At 36.6% G+C, this 21,719-nt stretch overlaps 1 protein-coding gene across 2 annotated transcripts in view; it reads left to right on the forward strand.

The window, feature by feature from the left end:
• Positions 1 to 8,317: 8,317 nt before the first annotated feature.
• The window catches only part of uts2r (urotensin 2 receptor), a 63,874-nt gene continuing 50,472 nt past the window's right edge, over positions 8,318 to 21,719 (forward strand). The window contains exons 1-3 of one of the 2 annotated variants that reach the window (XM_073918542.1): positions 8,318 to 8,772; positions 10,509 to 11,600; positions 14,372 to 17,077. In XM_073918542.1, the coding sequence (XP_073774643.1) occupies positions 8,721 to 8,772; positions 10,509 to 11,599 (1,143 nt within the window). In that variant the 5' untranslated portion in view covers positions 8,318 to 8,720 and the 3' untranslated portion in view covers position 11,600; positions 14,372 to 17,077. Of the gene's footprint in view, positions 8,773 to 10,508; positions 11,601 to 14,371; positions 17,078 to 21,719 lie in introns of those variants that run through there. The other variant, XM_009306756.5, reaches the window with a different exon arrangement.

A 21,719-nucleotide genomic window follows, 5' to 3' on the forward strand; every position in this document is an offset into this window, starting at 1 on the left:
AATAAATCTCCACTCAAGAGATAGATGTCATGTATTTATGTAGTGAGTGAATAGTTTGTTGATCTTTGAGATGTTGGATGTTTGGCAAGTTACAGACATTGGATTTAATGCACCAAGTATTTCCATTTATCCTGCTATTCCCTTCTCCAAAACTAAAATCTCTTAAACTCCCAAAAGTTTGAAATGTAACATAAAAAATGTAAAATGTAGAAAGGCCAACACACTGACTGACTGAGTTTGATACATTTAAACCAGAAAGTTTCATCTGTTTCATCTAACACCATCTGTGATGGTTAAATCAGCCTTTATTACATGGCTGTCTGGAATACTCGATTCTGATTGATCAATCATGACATTCCATTGCATGCTATTCCCGGATAACAACCGCTGAATAACACAGGTTCAACCAGGTACTTAGAATCACCTTGATCATCAATGAATAGACCTACATTCATTTGTTTATACTTGTTTGTAACACCATTTTACTGATTGGTGCTGTCTTGTGAATGAATAATTCATAGGTTATTTTATTTTCCATCCAACCAGTTTTGTTTCTGTCAGCTTTGCATTTTTGACAGTTTGGCACTATCTTGTACCTGAATTATGCTGAACTATTACAGCTCAGAACAATGTTTCGTGTCTATTTCTTTTGTTTTGAGTCAAGCAGCTATATGTATTAAGCGGGATAAAGTACATCCAGAAAAAAAATTAAGCACTTATACAGTTTGATAAGCCTGGCTGAATTTCTTCTGTGATTAAAAAACTGGGGGTACTTTAAACCTAACATCGCACACACTAAAGAATACACTGCAAAAAAAAAAGGCTATTTTTATCAAAATTTTTTTAATCTTGTTTCTAGTCAAAATATCCAAAAATTGTTAAATGAAGAAGAATTTTCTAGACAAGCAAAACATATTGTCTTGTTTTAATAAATAATATTCCAAATTGAAGTGAGTTTTTCCTTAAAACAAGCAAAATGATCTGCCAATGGAGTAAGAAAAATAATCTTATGTCATAATATTGGCATATTATTTTTGAAAACAAGACATTATGTTTTGCTTGCCAAGAAAATGCTTCTTGATATAAGAATTTTTCAACATTTTGACTAGAAACAAGATAAAAAGAAAACTAAGAATTTTTTTTTTTTTTTTTTTTTTTGCAGTGTAGGGCATGATTTGAGATGGTGTGTACCTTCACTGTGGCATGCAATATACTTACATAAGAACTTAATGTTCTGAAAGGAGTGCTAATCTAGTACTTCTTACTAATTCATATTCTGTTCATGCTACAGTACGATGATACATTTTTCATGCTCAAAAATAACTTATTGAACAACACAAACTACTATTTCTACACAAACTAACAAGTAGTCTTGCAACTACTGAACAAACTGGCTTTGATCTGCCACCATGTAATCTTCAGAATAGTAATATCACTATATATGTGTGAAAATCATGATTTCATTTGGCCTAATTGGGCAAATCATGTCTATTCAAAAGTAGGTTCTGTAATCAGAAAACATAAAATAAATGGATTATTTTTATATATTTTTTTTTTTTTGCAATTCAATGTATTAATTTTTATTTCTAGCGCTTTTACAGTGCAATATAAATTATGTCAAAGTAGCTTAACATAAAAGTTCTGGTAAATTGAAACAGAGAGTCAGTCCGGTTTTCAGAGTTGAAGGTCAGTTTAGTTCAGTTCAGTGTGGATTAAATTTCACTGCTGAAAGTCCAAACTCTGAAGAGTAAATCCATTAATGTTCAGCTCCACGAGTCCTAAATCAAGCAAGCCAGTGACGACTTTTTGCAGTTAAATACTAAAAACAGGATGAGATTATTGGTCAGACCTCATATAATAATAATAATAATAATAATAATAATAATAATAATAATACAATCATAAGAATTTATTAATTATAAACAAGAAGTTCCATCAGTAAAGGAATTTCTAAGGTGAGATGGGTTTTTGAATTGTAAGGATACAGAAAATCTCACTCATGCTTTTATTACTTCACGTCTTGACTGTAAAAAAGATATGTTTCCTCTTTTCTTTCTTAATATCAGTAAAATTTATCTTTTCTAGCAAAGAATGCTGTAAATTACTCATAAAAAGTTATCACATCATATTGTATCTGTTTATACTTCTTTATATAGGTTACCTGTTAATTACAGCATTGATTATAAGAGTTTATTACTGACTTAAGGGATTTAATAAAGGATTGCCGCAGCCATATCACCCTGCACATCTGACTGGTCCAATAAAGAGACACAGTGACTGACTCAGATTTGTCAAATCCCACATAGCCTTCACTAGTTGACATCACATCAAATTATAACCTAACGGGTTGGTGCAATTGGACCCAATCGAGCACCATCAGTTACAGGACAAACTGACACCCAGACAAGAAACCAGCCCTCCTCCTGCCCTCATTCACACATCTCTGTTGATCAGTCTGGACACTGTTATTATAATTACAGTGCTCTGCTTTCCAGCCAGACGAACACACTCAACTTTACATTTTGTTCATGTTGTACAGATTATGAGTTAGCTGTCATTTTCACCTTCTGGTCCTCCAACAGTATCCCTTCCTGATGTCCTCTAGATCTGACTTTCACAGGCAAAACATATTCACCAGCAAAACATATTATTCTAAGAATGGTCTAGAATTTCAAGTAGAAATGGCCTTAAAATTTAAGTTGGCACTTACATGAGGCTATGGTGATCTTTATTCTGGCTCTCGGAGACGAGAACAGCTAATTTGCACAAGAGCAAAATTGTTGACCTACAAATAATATTCTCTCAATCAAATGATATGCTAGTCTAAAATGCTGGAGCTGTGGATGTTATTTGCCATGTGCACCAGAGCAAATTACTTGACTTGCATTGCCCATCTATATCGGAAAGAGCAGAAATTCTCCGAAACACATTTTCAGCAATTTGAACTTTATTTACCAACCAAGGCAGTGTGCCATCAGATGAACCTTGTTATATTAAAGTTAGAGATATGACTTCCTGAGAATTCCAAATCAGATTCATAAAGCTGACTCCAAGAGACTAGAATATTTCAGCTATATTACAATTCTGCTCATACTTTAATTTGGCTGTTTTTCTCCTGCATTCTTCAATGGATGAAGTCAAATTCTTATGTGTTTTTTTTTCATAAGTCCAGCGTTACATTGACTACAATGAAGTGCTGTTGATGTACTTCTGAATGAGTGTTCTGCCATTTGCCCTGACCTCTCGCCGCCTCTCGATTCCCATTAATTGAGATAGTGCTGTGACGAGACTTATAGCATAATGAAAGAGACTCGCAATAATTTTGCTCATGTGTTAACTCAACATTGAATCCCAATGACTGCCACATGAATGCAAACACTGCATGCAAATTGCAGTGTAGAGTTTAGCTCCTTTAAAATCCAATAACATATTGCACGCACCCCCAAAATGATAAATAGCACTTTCAATAGGGTCTATGTTAGTCTCACTATCTATTTTGTACATGCAAGTACATTCGTTTTCATTCTTTCATCTGCTTTTCAGCTTAGTCCCTTTATTAATCAGAGGATGCCACAGCAGAATGAACCAACAACTTATCCAGCACGTTTTTACACAGCGGATGCTCTTCCAGCTGCAATCCATCACTTGGAAACAACCATACACTCTCATTCACTCACATACAATACGGACAATTAAGCTTACCCAATTCACCTATAGTGTAATACCTATATTATAGTCTTTGGACATTTGGGGGAAAGCAGAACACCCAGAGGAAACTGACACAAACACGGGGAGAACATGCAAACTCCAAACAGAAATGCCAACTGACCAAGCTGTGGTTCAAACCAGCGACTTTCTTGCTGTGAGGCAACAGCACTACTCTACATTCATTTTAATTTCTTAATTCTTTACCCAAATCTACAAATATGGATTTATTTGGTTAAATTTTTTTCCAGAGGTATCAGTTACTATTGAGTTCCTCAAAAGAGTAGAAGTATTAATCTTATACAGTGAGTTTTTCAACTGTTTTGTGATGCATGTCAGCTGTTTCTTTTGTCAGATGTAGTTCGTAGGTGTGACATAAACTGAATTCTCCTTAAGATTTATTTACACAAGATATGGTTCTTGTGTACCAAAAGTCCTGCTGCATTCATGAGCACAATGATTAGTGGCAGGCATTACTTGAAAATTTTTTATTTATTTATTTTTTTTAACATTGCACTAAGCTTAATACAGAGATATGAAATCATGATGGAGAACGATTCAATGATGGAAGGCTAGTAGTTGCTTGTCATGCAAAAATAAAACCAACCCAAACTCATTGTGATTACATACCCCTGTATACATTTCTGGAGAGAGCAAATACGTCCCAGGAGCTACTTTTTTTTTTACAGTTATTGTTTTTCGTGAATCCGCCACTGTGTACACTTTTTGAGATCTCAAATCTCTCACGAGTGCCATTCGCACATGCTCTTCTCATGTAAATTCACCAGAGGCTGCTGTTAATTAACTCACTGACTGACTGACCAACCTGATTCCCCATCCTCCCCCTTCCCTGAACTCAACCAATAGTATTTTGAAAAGCACCTATTGACCCACCCACCCCCTTCCCTAAACCCAACCACAGTGTTTTAGAAGCAGTCCAGAAAAAGAAAAGCCCTCTGATTTTTACCACTTTTTCAGATTTTACCACATTCTCACCCTGTTATTTACTTGTTTATTTATTTTTTTGGCGTCTGTTTTTGTCCTGCTTACGTTCTGGAACCGTTCTTCCCTGGACTTGAACCCTGTTGTCATGGTCAACTCCGCTCTGAATCTCAAGTCTGCTGACATAAGTGTCGAGCTAACTGGACAAACTGGTAACATAGGGAAAGTCATCCACATAAAGGTAAGCAGTCAGCTGGTAAGCGCGAAAAGGGACGACATCATGCCGCCTGTACCGTTTTTTTAAAGATGAAATGCAGCCATGGCTACATAATTTGTGATCTCCATAATAGGGGGTATGTTTTCAGAATGAGCCTATGTTGAATAAAACATACTATGGGTAAAATACTGACATGTTTGAGGTGAAAATCATGCTATAAAATAAAAAGTAACACAAGCACAACATTGTTGTCACTGGTTACAAAATAAAATGAAAAACACCTAGGGAACATCATTTTCATTACCTATTAGCTGTGCTCACAGTGCACCTTTTCAATTGCATGCACAAACGTAGCAGTGCAGACTGTATATCACTTCATTATAAATAAGAGCAATCATGCAATCTGTTATTTCAGCATTGATCTTATTTTGAGTGCTGTGTATTTTTATACATATTTAGAGTAGGTCTCAGATTTGTGAAAGAAAATGCATCTATTTTTTAAGACTGTATTTGGTTGATGGTCAAAACAATGCCATCATAAATGCATCCCATATTCACAACTAAAGATTACCTTAAAGATACTTCCCAGCAAACATTTATTTATTTATTTATTGGTTTTTAAAAGAGGTCTAGTAGATGTTTAATAGACGCCTAAACATAGTTGTGTCGGCTAAAAGAAAGCTAAATTTGGGCTGCCTGTAAAAATCTAAAAGATGTCTAAGATTAGGCCAAAACTAAACTAGTCATCAAATAAAAAGAAATGAGTGACTACACATATAAAGTCTGTCTAATCTGTTTATTTGACGATTAGTCTAGTTTTGGGCTACCTATTAGATTTTCACTTAAAGCCCAAGTTTAGCCTCTTTTTAGCTAAGCTGACAACATTTAGATGTCTATTAGATGTCTATTAAACACAAAATTGTTTGCAGGGTTACTATCTGACCCAGGGGCATCGATTGTCTATAGCACATCTTCAGGACTTTCAATGGAGTTGAGGTCAACTGGTGGTCAATTCATGCATGAAAACAAAACATTCTTTTACAAGCTGAGCCCAATGCACATTGTAGTTGTCATCCTGAAATATGGCCATCTGATACATCTTTCAACACGATTGTTTAAGAAATCAACAGTTACACAAAACCCATTCGATTGCTGCCAATATGCCAGACACACATTAATCACTGCAATATAAATTCAACCATAAGATCTTCAGCATTTGCTTACTTTAATCCTTTTCTTTTTGGCAAGGCAGCATGTTATCTGTTAACACTTATAAACTGAACCCAGCTGTAAAGTGTTGCCCATATTATACAGTATGTCTCAAAACTTGTTGTTTTTCCCACCTTCCACCACACAAAAGGTTTGTCACAGAAAAGCCCTTCTATCTTTGAAACAAGACAAAATATGTTGACTTCATAACACAGCAGATCTAGTAAAAATGTGGGAATGTGCTGTATAAAGGTTATTCTAAATCCATGCCATCTCAACACATACTTAAAGGTGCAATATGTACATTTGACACCCAGTGGTTGAACTAGGTACTACACTCCTGGATCAAAACAAACGCAAGTGCAGGTTGCCAGATTGATGACAGGAGCGAGTTAAACCGTGATCTAAATATAAGCAACAAAACCCAATAGAAGGAATATTTTCCATATAAAAAGGAGTTTTTGTCCTAACCAACAGCTCGACTTGATATATTAGAAACGGCTTCTATTTCTCACAGGTAAACAACAGAAAACTAATACAATGTTCACCTCAGGTAAACCTCATGTGCTTTATTCAGTGTTAAATGCTAACAATGTGAGTTTGAATGCCATTCTACATGACATTTATTGCCTTATATAGATGCAGCAGATATTTACCTTAGATCTTGAAAATAAAATAAACTGAAATTGAACTTTAGAACTAAACACAAGTGATTCAGCATCTACATTTAATAATGTTAAAAAGTTTTAATACAATATGCATTTATTAGATTAGAAATCTTACCACTTCGTGAGTGAGCGCATATTCTGTGCTTCTGAATGGCTGTATTTACATTTCTGTATTTCGTCTGGTGCAAACAGCCAAATTGCTCATCACAGCATTATCTCATCATATACCTATTGTTTGGACACTCTGTAACAATGTAACCTGCACACCCAATGTTTACGCTCATAATATTTATACCATTTACTAATTAATAACCTCATTTGGAACTCTGAATCTGCCTCTCATTTCGGAGTCTGCTACTGTCCACCAGAGGTCGCATTTCGGCAACGGATGCATTCTTTCAGAGTCTTTCTAAATGAATGAATGAAATGAATGAATGAATGAATAAATGAATGAATGAATGAATGAATGAATGAATGAATGAATGAATGAAATATGTGGTTTTCCACCAAGGCAACCCAGAGTGCTAAAATATATTTGACTAAACTGGCATTGGGCAGGTTAAAATTAGCAAAACAAATACAGCTTCCTGACACGGAAAACATTTTTAAAGCAGATATTTGACTTCAGCATTGTTTTTCAGATAAACTAGTATGTTCACTTGGTATGTTTCCTTAATATCTGCAAACATATTATGGTATTTTTATGCTTTAGAAGAGTCAAAAACTTACATACAGCACCTTTAAGCAATAGAGTCGTAAACAAGTTCAGAATGTGTATTCCTCTCTGTAACGCTAACATATCTTTGTGAAAGAACCAACAAGGCAGGCTTTCTTTCATAAAAGTGCCAAAAACTTCCAGGTATGTAATAAGTACCCGCCGAGAATAGACTATCAGGGCATTATTTAAAGGGATGACCTTTGGGATAAAAAAGGGACCATTATTAAAGGACATGGCAGAGGGCACTAAACACACTCTGAGCTTTTCTGCCAATCAAAACTCAGTTTGTGCTTATTATGTGAAATCAACACTGTAAAATGTTTACCTTGGAACACCAAAGTGGAAAAATTTTGATTGCATCGCTAGCAGGGTCTTGACGGAAGGGAAGGCTAAATTGCCCCTGTCAAAAAACATTTTACTTAAACCTGTTTCCTTTGAAACACCTGCAGATTTTGTTTTGAGAGGGCAGCTTGTTATTGAACATTATGTTCCATGTTTTATTATAATTTCTCTTCATGAGGAGACCCAGAATCACCAACATGTCATATAATTTCACACATGTGACAATCTCCCGTCCACTAGATGAATGAATGCACTCAGGTAGTAACTCATTAGTCATTCACAAATAACACACACACACACACACACACACACACACACACACACACACACACACACACACACACACACACACACACACACACACACACACACACACACACACATTTCCGGAATGCCTCCTCACAATGAACCCCAACCCCCCCAACCAATCTCGCTTCTCTCCCTCTCCTTTCGTCTCTCCCTCATCTCCCCTCCCACTCTATGCTGTGTGTAGCTCTCTCTCTATCTCTACCCCTCACAGGCACGCACTCTGTCAGTGGAGGAGAGGGTTTCGAAATCCAGCTGTAGCTCAAAGTGATCGCCTCCTTGGGCATACCCATCTAAGAGGATTCTGCCCTTATACCCTCGTGGCACTTTCTTTTGTTGTTCTGAACCTGTTGGACTCTTCTTATCCTCCACTCGGGTTTGGGATACAGTGAGTGTTCTGCTAAAGAATATCTGAAGTTTGTTTTGCATGGCTGAAGCACCTGCCTATGACTCATTTGTGCTTTTTAATATTGACATGATCTGTGAGTCCTAACACACATGACACGGCTAGAGCATTAATTTCTGGTCAACTGGAATTGCTGTACAAGGATTTTTACCAGCAAGCTAATAGGAGTAAACTCTTAGGAGAAATCATGAGTTGGACTCATTCTAAATGCTAAACGTCTGTCTGCTTGGAGCTACGCCATCAGTGGAATCCAATCAAGGTAAATCCCTATTTTTTATTTCCTTCTCGAAATTGCATTACATTTTGACTCTGGAGGTCACTTGTCCAAAATGATGAATGGTTACGGATAAGCATATTTCCTCAATTTAAGGGTGCAGGGACTGTTTTTTATATACATTTTTATTTAGGTTTTGGTCATATGATGTAAATAATTAATTAAAAACAGCTAGCTATAAAGGATTTTCATCAAGCAATAGAAAAATGTGTCTACCACTCGGTTTTTAGTTGGTAAGAGTACAGATTGTTTTCAAGATGTCCAAAAAAATGACAGCTAACAATTTACAATGACAGTACATGAATAATGATGTGGTAATATGTAAACAACATTACTTTATTATGAGTTAATGATGAGTTAAGGTGCACTTTAATCATGAACTAACATAACTGCAACATGTGTCACATGAGTTCCTGTGTGAATAACGGGTATCTTAATTACTTGTTAGTACATTTTCTTAATTAATGTATTAATTAGCATTTAAGTTTAAGCTAAATGTAACTGACATGAACTCATGAGCTGTTAATGTATAGTCAAATCATGACTTTACTTGGAGGGGCACATTACCATAACTACTCATGAACTCCTTAAACTGTTGATGCTGACACAACACTTTTCTATTGTTATTCAGTGTACACACACTAGACAGACGTATATAAGGAGTTCATGATTTGTTAGGAACAGGTTAATGGTGATGTGCCCCTCCAAGTAAAGTAATGGTATATTTTTACATTAACATTTCATGAGTTAATGATGGTTAAATTTAGCATAAACTAATACATTAATTAACAAACAATCATATACTAACAAGTAATTAAGGTCGCTGTTATTCACACAAGAACTCATGTTTTTGAAGTCATGTTTATTTTACATACTACATATTTACATATTACATATAAACATATTTTAATGTACTATTATTGTAAAGTATTACCAATTTACCTCATATGTGCAGTTTTTACTATTGAAATAATTATTAATATATTTATAGTTTCTTAAAGCATGTAAAAAGGGTTTTAGGCACAATAAATATATCTAACCTTTCAATATATGTTCAGAATTTTTTTATAGTGGTTTAAAATGATTTACCAGTGGTTTAAAATGATTTAAAATTATAAAAATAGAAAATTATATTTAAATAATGTAATATTATTTTTTAAATGATAAAAAAGTGTATATAATATAATTTTTTTTTCTTACAAATGAAGCGTGTTATCAAAATTAATCATATTATCATGTCTGACCTCATATAAACCATAGGTTAAAAAAAATCATTTTTAAAATATCATAACTTACAGGAAGCCAAGGTACACAATATATTCATATTATAGATTAAAATATAAATTAAGAAAGGTTTATTAATATTTATATTATTATATTATGGGTGTCACCTTATTTTTATGGTCCGTTGGTTTATTTTAAGTTATATTGCATCTACATGCCAACTAATTCTCAATAGATTATAAGTGGACAGTCAGGTTGGGGTTAGGGTTAGAAGTAGTGTGTTGACATAAATTTCTTATAGTCTGTTAAATGTCTGTTTAGCAGCAGCACCATCTGATTTTAAGCAGACAATCTACTAATACTCAAATGAACCACCAAAATAATGTGTTACCCTATTATAATTAAAATTTTATTCGAATTTGCAAAACAAGCTATAACTAATACAACCCAGAGTTAAACAACTTTTTAACCACTTTTGACTATTTATTTCTTTATAGAGATGACCACTGTGTCTGTGGAGCCCATAGTGGCGATGGTGGAAAAGATTTCCAATGTCACTGAGAGTCCAGTAGAAAGTTCCCCAGAAGATATGGCTGCCACGTTCACCATTGGCACCATCCTGTCCCTAATGTGTCTGGTGGGTGTGTCCGGAAATATCTACACGCTGGTTGTCATGTGCCACTCCATGCGCTCAGCTGCTTCAATGTACATCTACATCATCAACCTGGCAATGGCTGATCTGCTCTACTTGCTCACAATCCCATTTGTAGTGTGTACACATTTCCTGAAAGGATGGTACTTTGGGGACATAGGATGTCGGATCCTTATCAGCATGGACTTCCTTACAATGCATGCCAGCATTTTCACACTGACTGTCATGAGCACAGAACGTTACTTCGCCGTACTCAAGCCTCTGGATACAGTCAAACGCTCAAAAAGCTACAGAAAAGCAATCGCACTGCTGGTGTGGACTGCCTCATTGATCCTCACATTACCCATGATCATCAGCGTCCAGCTCATGACAATGAACTCCAAGCAAATGTGCAACCCCACTCTGAGTCCTCTCTCTTACAAAATCTACATCTCCTTTCTCTTTGGCACAAGCATTGTAGCTCCAGGGGTGATAATCGGGTACTTGTATATACGCCTGGCAAGAACCTACTGGATCTCCCAAACTGAGACTTTCAAGCAGACTAAGAAGCTTCCAAACCAGAAGGTCCTGTATCTGATCTTTACCATTGTGCTCCTGTTCTGGGCCTGCTTCTTACCTTTTTGGATCTGGCAGCTTCTGAATCAGTTCCAGCCCACATTGGATCTCTCCACCAAGGCCAAGCGCAACATCAACTATCTAACCACATGCCTAACCTACAGCAACAGCTGCATCAACCCGTTCCTCTACACTTTGCTCACCAAGAACTACAAGGAATACCTTCGCAAGAGACAGAGGACTTGGACGGCTGGCAGCTATCTTAACCGGCGGAATCGTTTTCAGCGGTCGCCTCGTCGCTCCTTGTCATCCAGCAGTCAGCAGTGCACAGAGAGCTTTGTGCTCGCACATACCTCTCGCACCAACAACAGCAGCCTCTGAGGTAGGCTCCTGACCTTGTCTTGTTGGCCTTCTAATGTAACTGCCTGTTGTTTTCCAGACAGTCTGAGAGATAAAGATCCAGCCTGAATAAAACCAAATTTTCTCCAGTTTACCTTCATGTATTTGCGCAATCCAGCAAGTCTGTTTTTAATCAAGTTAAGGCCTGACTGTTGCAGATTTGTGGTCAAGGGTTAGATTTTTGGATCAGCTCGTGTCACTGCAAATGGTTTTAGTTGCAATAGTAGAACTTGATGTAAAATGCTTAAAATGCTTCTATTACCTATGTCAGTTATTCCAGGTGTAAAGAAAGATGTTTTCAAATACAACAGGTCAATCAGATAATCATTTTGAAAGCAAATTAAGATGTCGTTTGAGTCACAAGGGAGAAATTGTTTCATAGATAATTGGTCCAAGTGCAACTGCTGGTTCAGGCAAAGCAGGCCTCATGGTAATTAGGCTCCACTGATTGGATATCAGGTCCAAATTACTCTACAATCAGCAGAACTGCTACCGTCAAGATGATCTTCATGATACTGAATGCCTGCATCATTTGAATGACTGCACACTGAAATAATAAAGTTCTAACAAGACTGAAACAGGCTATTACTATGGTTGAGTTAGAATAAAGTATTAACATCATAAACAATAAATTACTTATAATTTCTTCCTAGAATAATTCTGTCTGGGATCACTCAGGGAAAAAAAAAAAAAAAACTCCCCCTAGATTAGAACTAATTCTAAATCTTATTTTAATTTCCCACCAAACGACAAAATTAAAAGCAGAGAATTGAATGGAAAGAGGAAAAATAATATACCAAACTTTCATTCTCATTTTATATTCATTAAAATTAATGGTCTAATTTATTCTGTGGCCGAAAGAGAGCTTAACGTGCTACAATTTATGAAAACACATGCATTTACAAAAACACCAGCAAATTAAGAAACAATCATCATCAGTTTGACAGCAGATGTGTTGCAAATTCTCACAACACAAGCAATAAAAGAAATGTTCTGCATTTTGTCACAACACAAACAACTGAAGAAACGTTCTTTGTTTATTTTAATATCCTGATTACACAATTCCCTTGTCTTTTGTAAATTATTAGCCTAAATAAACTCATGGTTAAATGCGAAACGTTGGTTTAATAGTATGCAGCATGTTTAATAAATGCAGTGTGTTTTTTAAGTTGTTTGTGTTATGACAAAATACAATGCATTTCTTTAGTTGTTTGTGTTGTGACAGAATGCAGCACATTCCCTAAGTTGTTTGTGTTGTGACAAAATGCAGCACATTTCTTCAGTTGTTTGCCTTTTGAACAAATGCAGCACATTTCTTCAGTTGTTTGCCTTTTGACAAAATGCAGCACGTTTCCGAAGTTGTTGTTTGTGTTCTGTCAAAATGCAGCGCGTTTCTTCAGTTGTTGTTTGTGTTCTGTCAAAACGCAGTGTTTCTTCAGTTGTTTGGCTTTAGACAAAATGCAGCGTGTTTCTTTAATTGTTTGCGTTGTGACAAAATGCCGCAAATTTTTTTCAGTTGTTTGCCTTTTGACAAAATGCAGCACATTTCTTCAGTTGTTTGCCTTTTGACAAAATGCAGCATGTTTCTTCAGTTGTTTGGCTTTAGATAAAATGCAGAATATTTCTTCAGTTGTTTGTGTTGTGACAATGCAGTGCATTTCTTCAATTGTTTGCATTGTGACAAAATGCAGCACGTTTCTTCAGTTGTTTGCAATTTGACAAAATGCAGCGCGTTTCTTCAGTTGTTTGCATTGTGACAAAATGCAGCGTGTTTCTTCAATTGTTTGCCTTTTGAAAGAATGCTGCACATTTCTTCAGTTGTTTGGGTTGTGACGAAATGCAGCATGTTTCTTTAAATTGTTTGTGTTGTGACAAAATGCAGCGCATTTTTTCAGTTGTTTGTGTCATGAGAATTTGCAACATGTGTGCTCTCAAACTGATGATTGTTTCAATTTTGTTTTAATTTCCTGGTGTTTTTGTAATTGCATGTGTTTTCTTAAATTGCAGCATGTTAAGCTCTCTCAGACATTGTAAAATTGTGTATTCAGCTTTGCATTTAGCTTCAGTAGAGTAAATGATTGTTTTAAGTTTACTTCAATGTCCACTAAAGATCAAAGCAACAGGATTTTAACATTCTAGATTATGCCATATTTATTCCAAGACATTCTGAGACAGTCTCTTAATAAATGGCTCTGTTTTCATAATGCGTTAAGCAAATAAAAGATCACATCACATTTATAGTTTATTTAGTTTTAATGTGCACTCTCCCAATGTGTGTGTAACTTATTCTGAGCAAGCTAAATCAACTGCAATGATCTCTATTAAAAATACACAAACACATAGACTAAATAAGCTCAGATAAGCTCTATACCCACACAGAGAGAATTATTTCCTAAGAGCATTATAAAGCAACTGCACATACTGTATACTGTAGTCTGGTCCTGTCAAAACAATGATTTAATTATTTTTCCAAGCACTGTAAATAAAATGCTTTCCATAAAGACATAAATACAGACATTAGTGGAATGGCCATCAAAAAAGGTCATAGTTCAAATTCTTTTTCATAATTCAAGAACAATAAAAAAAGATTATTTTAAAAAAAGTTAACAGAATTGAAAGCTGAACAAGAAAGAATTATAACAGTTACTGAACTCACTGCCATAATTACAGTATCATTACTTCCAAAGTCTAAAGTTGAGATGTATTTTTCCCACCAACTTGATGTTGCAATATGATTTCATTGTCTAACTTCAGAACATTGCTGAGAGAGGAAATCGGTCAGCAGAGCAAAGAAAACAATTCTTCCGAGGTCTTGCCTCTTGGATGGATTTTGATAATCTGTCTTTGGTGGACCACATGATCCAAGTTTAGGAAGTGATGGACATTGCCAGAAGGAAGACCTGTGTGTCCCTGCAGCTCTAAAAATAACCTGCCCTCTACAACAGCCTCTGTACACACTCCTGCAACGTCTCTATTTTGTGGAAACACTAAATCAACATTACACGTAATGATTGCTCTTCCCCTGAGCTTTAAATATGGATTCTCATACCATTGAGGATGTCACTGCTATAATTAGAAGCATGACAAATTCTGCAATTGATATATTCATCAAACTTATTCAGGCAAGGAAATTATAAATTACGAGTTGTCTATTTGACTATATTCATGAACATTAAATAGGCCTGACAAGGTTTTTTTAATGGCAGTTGTTACTTTATACTATATATCTACATGACTGGGTGTCGCGGTGGCGCAGCGGGAAGCACAATCGCCTCACAGCAACGTCACTGATTCGAGCCTCGCTGGTTCAGTTAGCATTTCTGTTTGGAGTTTTCATGTCCTCTCATTGTTCATGTGTGTTTGCTCCAAGTGTTCTAATTTTAACCACAAATCCAACGACATACTGTATAGGTGAATTGGGTAGGCTTGTTCGTAGTGTATGTGTGTGAATGTGTGTGTATGAATGTTTCATAGTGATGGGTTGCAGCTGGAAGGGCATCAGCTGCATAAAACATTTGCTGGATAAGTTGGCAGTTCATTCCAATGTGGCAACCCCAGATTAATAAATGGACTTAGCCGAAAAAGAAAATGAATGAATGAATGAATTACAGTACCACCATGATTATTTTGGTTCAGATATTCAAATTAAACAGGACACATTCTCATTTATGAAAAAGATATTTAAATCTGCCTACAAACCTCCTTTTCATCTTTGACTTTTATGTGTACTTTGCATACATTAATGTATTAAAATAATTGGCAATTGATACACAATGTTTCCATGGCCTTCTGTCAAACAACCAACACGTAAAGGTCAACATTTACATTTAGAATTGCTTGCTGTTGCTTATCTAATTTTTCCATACTAAATATAGCTACATGATTAGCTGATGACGGTGGCATGCATTTACCTTGTATTTGCATCTATATAATCTTTTTACTTAAGGCCTAGGAAATAACTCAACAAAAGCCACATTTGCCATTCAAATCAAAAGGAAGCACGGGGACACCACTAAGTTCTCCCGACAAAACACTAACTTGATACCCACATAGCAAAATATCTCTGGCCCAGCTCTCACACAACCATCTTCTGCTTGGGCCAAACATGGATCACATCTGGGCTAAGTCTAAGCCAAGTTGATAGCCCATAACTGGACCTGAACTGGGCCAGATATGTTGGTGGGTCATGACTGCAATAAAATTGATAAACCCATGAAGCATTGCCCCTTAGGTGCTCTATGGGCATGCTTTTTTGCTTTTTTCAGTGATCTGATTGATAGGATTTTTTTCCTTTATTCAAAAATAATTTGAATGTATTTTAAATGTGGGTCAAGGCCAAACTTACATGGTCCACATATCCATTATTAGCATCTGGAAAAATAATACATTTCATATCTGGCCTAAGTTTTGTGTGCTGCCTTCAAGACGGTGCCACCACTGCCAAACCTGGACCATGTTTGGCCCACATGCTGTATGCCAATGCCGAATGAATGCCTGCTGTTACAGCTTTATGCCAAATCAGGGCCAGAATTCTTAGCCACCTGGGTAACTACATTCAAATAATGTTATTATAGTTTCAGTTAAAGGGATAGTTCACCAGAAACTGAAAATTCTATCATAATTTACCCTTACCCTTCCCATGTCACAAACCAGTTTGAGTTTCTTTTTCTGTTTATCACAAAAGATGAATGCTGGGAAAATATTACCCCTCACTTCGATAGTATGTGTTTCTTATGAAAGTAATTAGTTACAGTTTTCTAAAATTTTCAAAATATCTTCGGTTAAAGTACATTTTCATTTTTGGGTGAGCTATCACTTTAAGCAGAAGGACCTCCTTGACAATGTCCAAAACGTGAAAACATAGTACAATATAAATTTCTGAAGGTTGCTAATTATGTAGCCAGAAGTACGTATGGCTGTATTTCATCTTTAAATTGAATGCTATAGAGCAGTATGACATTGTTCCTTTTCGCGTTTACTAGCTTCCCGTTTACCTGCATATGGACGACTTTTCCAGCAGTTACCGGTTTGTCCAGTTAACTCGCCATGTATGTTGACAGACTTCGGATGCAGGGAGGAGTTGATCAGGATGATGGGGTTTGAGTCCAGCAAAGAACAGTTTCAGAAAGCACTTAATACAAAAACAAAAGTCAATAAATAAATAAGCAAGAAAATTACAGAGTGAGAATGTAGTAAAATGTGAAAACATGGTAAAAATCAGGCGAGGGCTTTTACTGTATTTTCTGGATTGCTTTTTAAAAACTGTCGGTGGGGTTTAGGAAAGAGGGTGGGCAGGTCAATCTGTGCTTTTGAAAACACTATTGGTTGTGTTTAGGGAAGAATGAGAGAGGGTCAGTCGATCGGTCAGTCAGTCAGTCAGTCGACAGTGCCCAAATGTGGATTTACGCAAGAAAAGTATGTGCAAATGGCACTCGTGAGAGTAATAAAAGTGTACACAGCAAAAACAGTAAAAAACAGTAAATGCAAAAACATACCTCCTGGGATGTATTTGGTGCTCTCCAGAAATGTATATAAAGATACATTTTCAGAATGAGCCTGGGTTGACAATTGGAGTTCTTTTAATGTAGTCACCAATCTTTTTTCTTTAATTCTTTTTTTATTTTTTTAAGCAAGTAAGAAACCTTATTTGTCTAGCCGGTGGACTGTTTCATTTGATTCTGATCCAATAAGGAACCAAATCAATACATCTCATATATTCCGGGACCTTTTCCAAAGCATCTTGAGCCTGGTATGAGATACTCCTGGCAGAAGAATTGCACAATGATAAACTGTTCTGATATTTGCAATCCAAAACTAAGAAGAATGGCACATCTTTCCATCAAACTTTATAAAAGCAACCCTTGTATGGTTTAACAATCAATGTTGTGCCTGCCTTACAAAGCAGCAATCAAGGATCAATTGGTTTATAATGCAAATTGATAACACAAATCTGTGCACTTCTCTACCCCACTAGTGAGGGGAAAAAATTGATGTAATTTGTTGTTTGAATCCTGGATGAGTGCTCTATTTATGGCTGAAAGCATCATCAAGTTAGCCAAAATATTTTGTAAATGAAAAACGTGAGAGATTCAGGAAGGATGTGCAGAATTTGAAGGGCGTTCTGATTCTGCAGAAATAAGCTGAGCTTTCCTTGAAGGACTAGTGATAACAGCTGTAGAGTTGAGAGCCGGGTGAGTGAAATATAAATGCAGTGGTTGCAAAAAGGTTTGAATATTTAACTTTCATGTTGCTGTTAAACTTCAGTAAGACTCTTGAAATATCTGCTATAACAACAGCAGAAAAAAACAGGTTAAAAAAAATGGGAATCAGCAGGTCGCGCATCAAAATATGCCATGACTATTAAACATACTGTACACATTTTGACAGTGCATAGATGCAATCTCTACAACTATACATTATGCATTACGTATACACAGAGGATCTGCCTACATTATCCAATTAAAAAGTGACTGCAAGAGCAAACATTGCACAATTCATGGTACGAAAATCCGAAAGGTATGATTTGCTTACTACACACAATGCCAAAGCATCATTTTGCATTCCGAGTCAATAGTGTGTTGGAGTATAAAGTAGGAGTGGGAATCTTTTGGGACTTTAAGATCCGATATTCTGATTCTGAGTCACGATCCACGATCTGCGTTCTTACATATTATTAATATTATATATTAAAGTTATATATCTAATGAAAAAATTCTCAATGTAACATCCCTTTCGTATTTATCCCATCAAACTGTACAGGAAACTTGACACGCTTGCCAAAATGGCAGATTACAAAGAGCAATTGTATAAAACAAAAAGTTCTGGCAACATTTTACATCACAATTTAAGGCATTCGGAAACCGTTAACTAACACTAAAAGATTAATAAACTACTAATTAGCTTTTTATTAATAGTAAGCTAGACATTGGGTTTAGGTTTTGGGTAGGAGTAGGGATACAGAATAAGATCTTACTTTATAACTACTAATGAACAGTTAATATCTTAATAATGACAGGTAATAAGCCATTAAGAGCATAAATTGTGACCTAAACTAAAGTGTTACCACAGTTCTTAATAAAAAAAATAAATAAATAAAAAAAATTATCATCATCTTCATCATATTTGGACAATGTATTGTAATTGCAAATTAGTTCGCGTTTAGTATTTATAATTAGGGATGGGCAATTTGGCCTAAAATCTAAATCTGGATTAATTTAATATTTTACTTTGATTACGATTAAGGGATGTATATTTTCAGTATCTTTTTTTTACTGTAAATATGCTCACATATTACAAGTCAGAGATTTTTGAATGAAGGGTGCAATGCTTGATTTAAGTATAATTGAAGGAAACACACTATATACTATCTATTATTTATTGAACATCAACGTTCAACAGCTAAAATTAAAACACGCATTGCCTTAAACAGTCACTTCTCATAAAAAGTGAAAATAAATAACTTGCACTTTTGGAAACAAAATAAATTATTTTCAGAGCTTTTCATATTAAAGGTAAAAAAAAAAATAAGTAGGATATCTTCTAAATGAAATAACTCTTGTATGTCCTGTAAATAATTGTTTAAACATTACATTTTTTGCATCTTCTGTAAACAAATATTTGAATGTAAATATTAATGTAATGGAAAATATGCTATCCCAAGGCATCTCTGGCACTACTTACAATCATTATCGATTTAGTGCAAAGTAAGGCTCAAGCTCATCGGGCCACCTGACCAAAGATCAGATGTGGCTGCAAAGTGACAGCAGAAGTATAAATCAGCCTCAGACTTTTAAGGCTTATTTATACATCTGCGTTGAGTGATTGGCGTGACCCGTGGCGCCTGCCTTTCGTGTAGCCGTGCATTGATATACTTCAGCATGCTGTTTGTGTTGCTCTGCAGTAACACGTCTGAAACGCTAACTGGCAGCGGGTTTTTATGTTCCTCGAGTTTTTATATGTGTCGAGTTTTTATGCGTGTCGAGTTTCTTCGCAGGACTTTTGTTTTTTCTGAACGCTACCTTAATGTACAAGAATGCGATAATTGGCGGATGTGCAACAAATTTAATCATAAGCTAAACACAAAACAAAATTTCTATCTGTAGCTCCTCTATCGGACTCCACACTTGTAAACACTTGCTCCAATAAAGGGCTCTCTGCTGTCCCGTGGCTCTCCACACCACACCACCCACGCATGTCAACACAACCAAACCGACCAATCATAGACCTTGCACTATGTGTCGTCGCAATATGTAGGTAAATTTTTGAGAGGTGCATGGGTATGCGAATGCGCAAAGGTTGCGCCAGACCACACACATGCTCTCAAGTATGCAATGCACAAGTATGCTGTCAATCAGGCTCAACAGAACGAGGTCAGGTGACTCGATACACGGTTGGGAAAATAATAAATAAAATCGACCTGAGAAAATTAGATTGATTGAAGGTTCTGAATGTCAATTTTGATTATTTTTTTTATTATTCATCCAGCCAATTATTTTCAAACCCAGGCTCATTCTGGAAATGTAGCCCCGCGGACGTTTCTGGAGACCGTGAAATACGTACCAGGAGGTACGTAGTTGTGCAGTTTTTGTTTTCCCGAATCCGCCGTTCACGCCGCTGTCGAGCACCTGTCTGTTCGACTGACTGAATTATTGACTGGGCGACGGGCCAATCGGCAGACCCACACTCCTCCTCCTTCCCTAAACCCAACCTGTTTTACTGATTGACCCGCCAGCCTGTCCGACCGCTCACTTCCCTCCCTAAACCCAAGCTACGATTTACAAAAACCACCCAGAAAAAGATAAGCCCTCCTCTGATTTTGACTGCGTTTTCGGATTTCACCACATTCTCGCCCTGGTATGGCACTTTATTTTTTGGATACTGTTTTTGTCTTACCTGATTTCTTGAAATAATAAAAAAAAATTTCTTGATTTTGCTTTTCCCTAAACTCGAACTTGGTCGTCGCCGTTGTCGCTGTCGGCTCCCCTCTGGCTCTCCGCTCCGCTGTCGTACACAATGAGCTAACCGGACAAACTGGTTGCGGCAGGCAAGCCTTTTACACGGAGGTGAGCTGTCTGCTGGCAAACGCGAAGAGGACCGGCGTCACACCGCCCGGTAGCGTTCGCTTAAAAAATTAAATGCAGCCATATGTAACCTCGGCCACATAAATCGCGGTCTCCAGAAACGTCTACAGGGCTACGTTTTCAGAATGAGCTTGGGTTGTATTTTTCAGTTTCTAGCTTGAGGCTAGCACCTTTGCAATATAATTTGAACAGAATCATTCAATAATTTTTTTTTCGGCTTTGTCCCTTTTTTAAGCAGGGGTCGCCACAGCGGAATGAACTGCCAACTTATCTAGCATATGTTTTATGCAGGGGATGCCCTTCCAGCTGCAACCCAACACTGGGAAACATCCACACACACTCACTCACACACACATACACTACGGCCAATTTAGCTTACCCAATTCACCGCATGTTTTTGGACTTGTGGGGGAAACCAGAGGACTCAGAGGAAACCCATGCCAACACGGGGAAAACATGCAACCATCACACAACTGCCAACTGGCTCAGCCAAGGCTCGAACCAGCAACCTACTTGCTGTGAGGTGAAAGTGCTAACCACCACATAGCCCAATACAGAAAAAATTAAATACTTTTGAGAATCAATCAGAATTGCTAGAGGAAGAATCACAATGCATTAATGCAACTATTTTGCTCTCCCACCCCTGGTTTACAGTAGATGTTGGTAATGGAAATGAATCAGGTAGGTTCACTGAAGACCTGTTAACGACAGCAGCTTACTGACAAACCCAAGACAGCTGGTTGAGTTTATGAGGCCCCTTGCTCTTATGTGCATGCTTGTAAATACCTTTCCAATGACCCCAGTTACACAAGTCGGGCATCTTATCTACCTTATACTAAATGTATGAACTTTCATGAAAAATCCATTGTTCTGCTGCATTAATTATGATCTGCGCCTCTAGGTTGATATCGATCACTGTTTACAGGACCGCAGATTCCTTCTGTTACACCATTGATCTGAGCACTGTAAATGTGTCAGGGTTTCCCCTTGAAGAGGACAGCAGCGAAATGTGGCTTTCACTG

The sequence above is a fragment of the Danio rerio genome, chromosome 12, assembly GCF_049306965.1.
Source record: "Danio rerio strain Tuebingen ecotype United States chromosome 12, GRCz12tu, whole genome shotgun sequence".
NCBI lineage: Eukaryota > Metazoa > Chordata > Actinopteri > Cypriniformes > Danionidae > Danio > Danio rerio.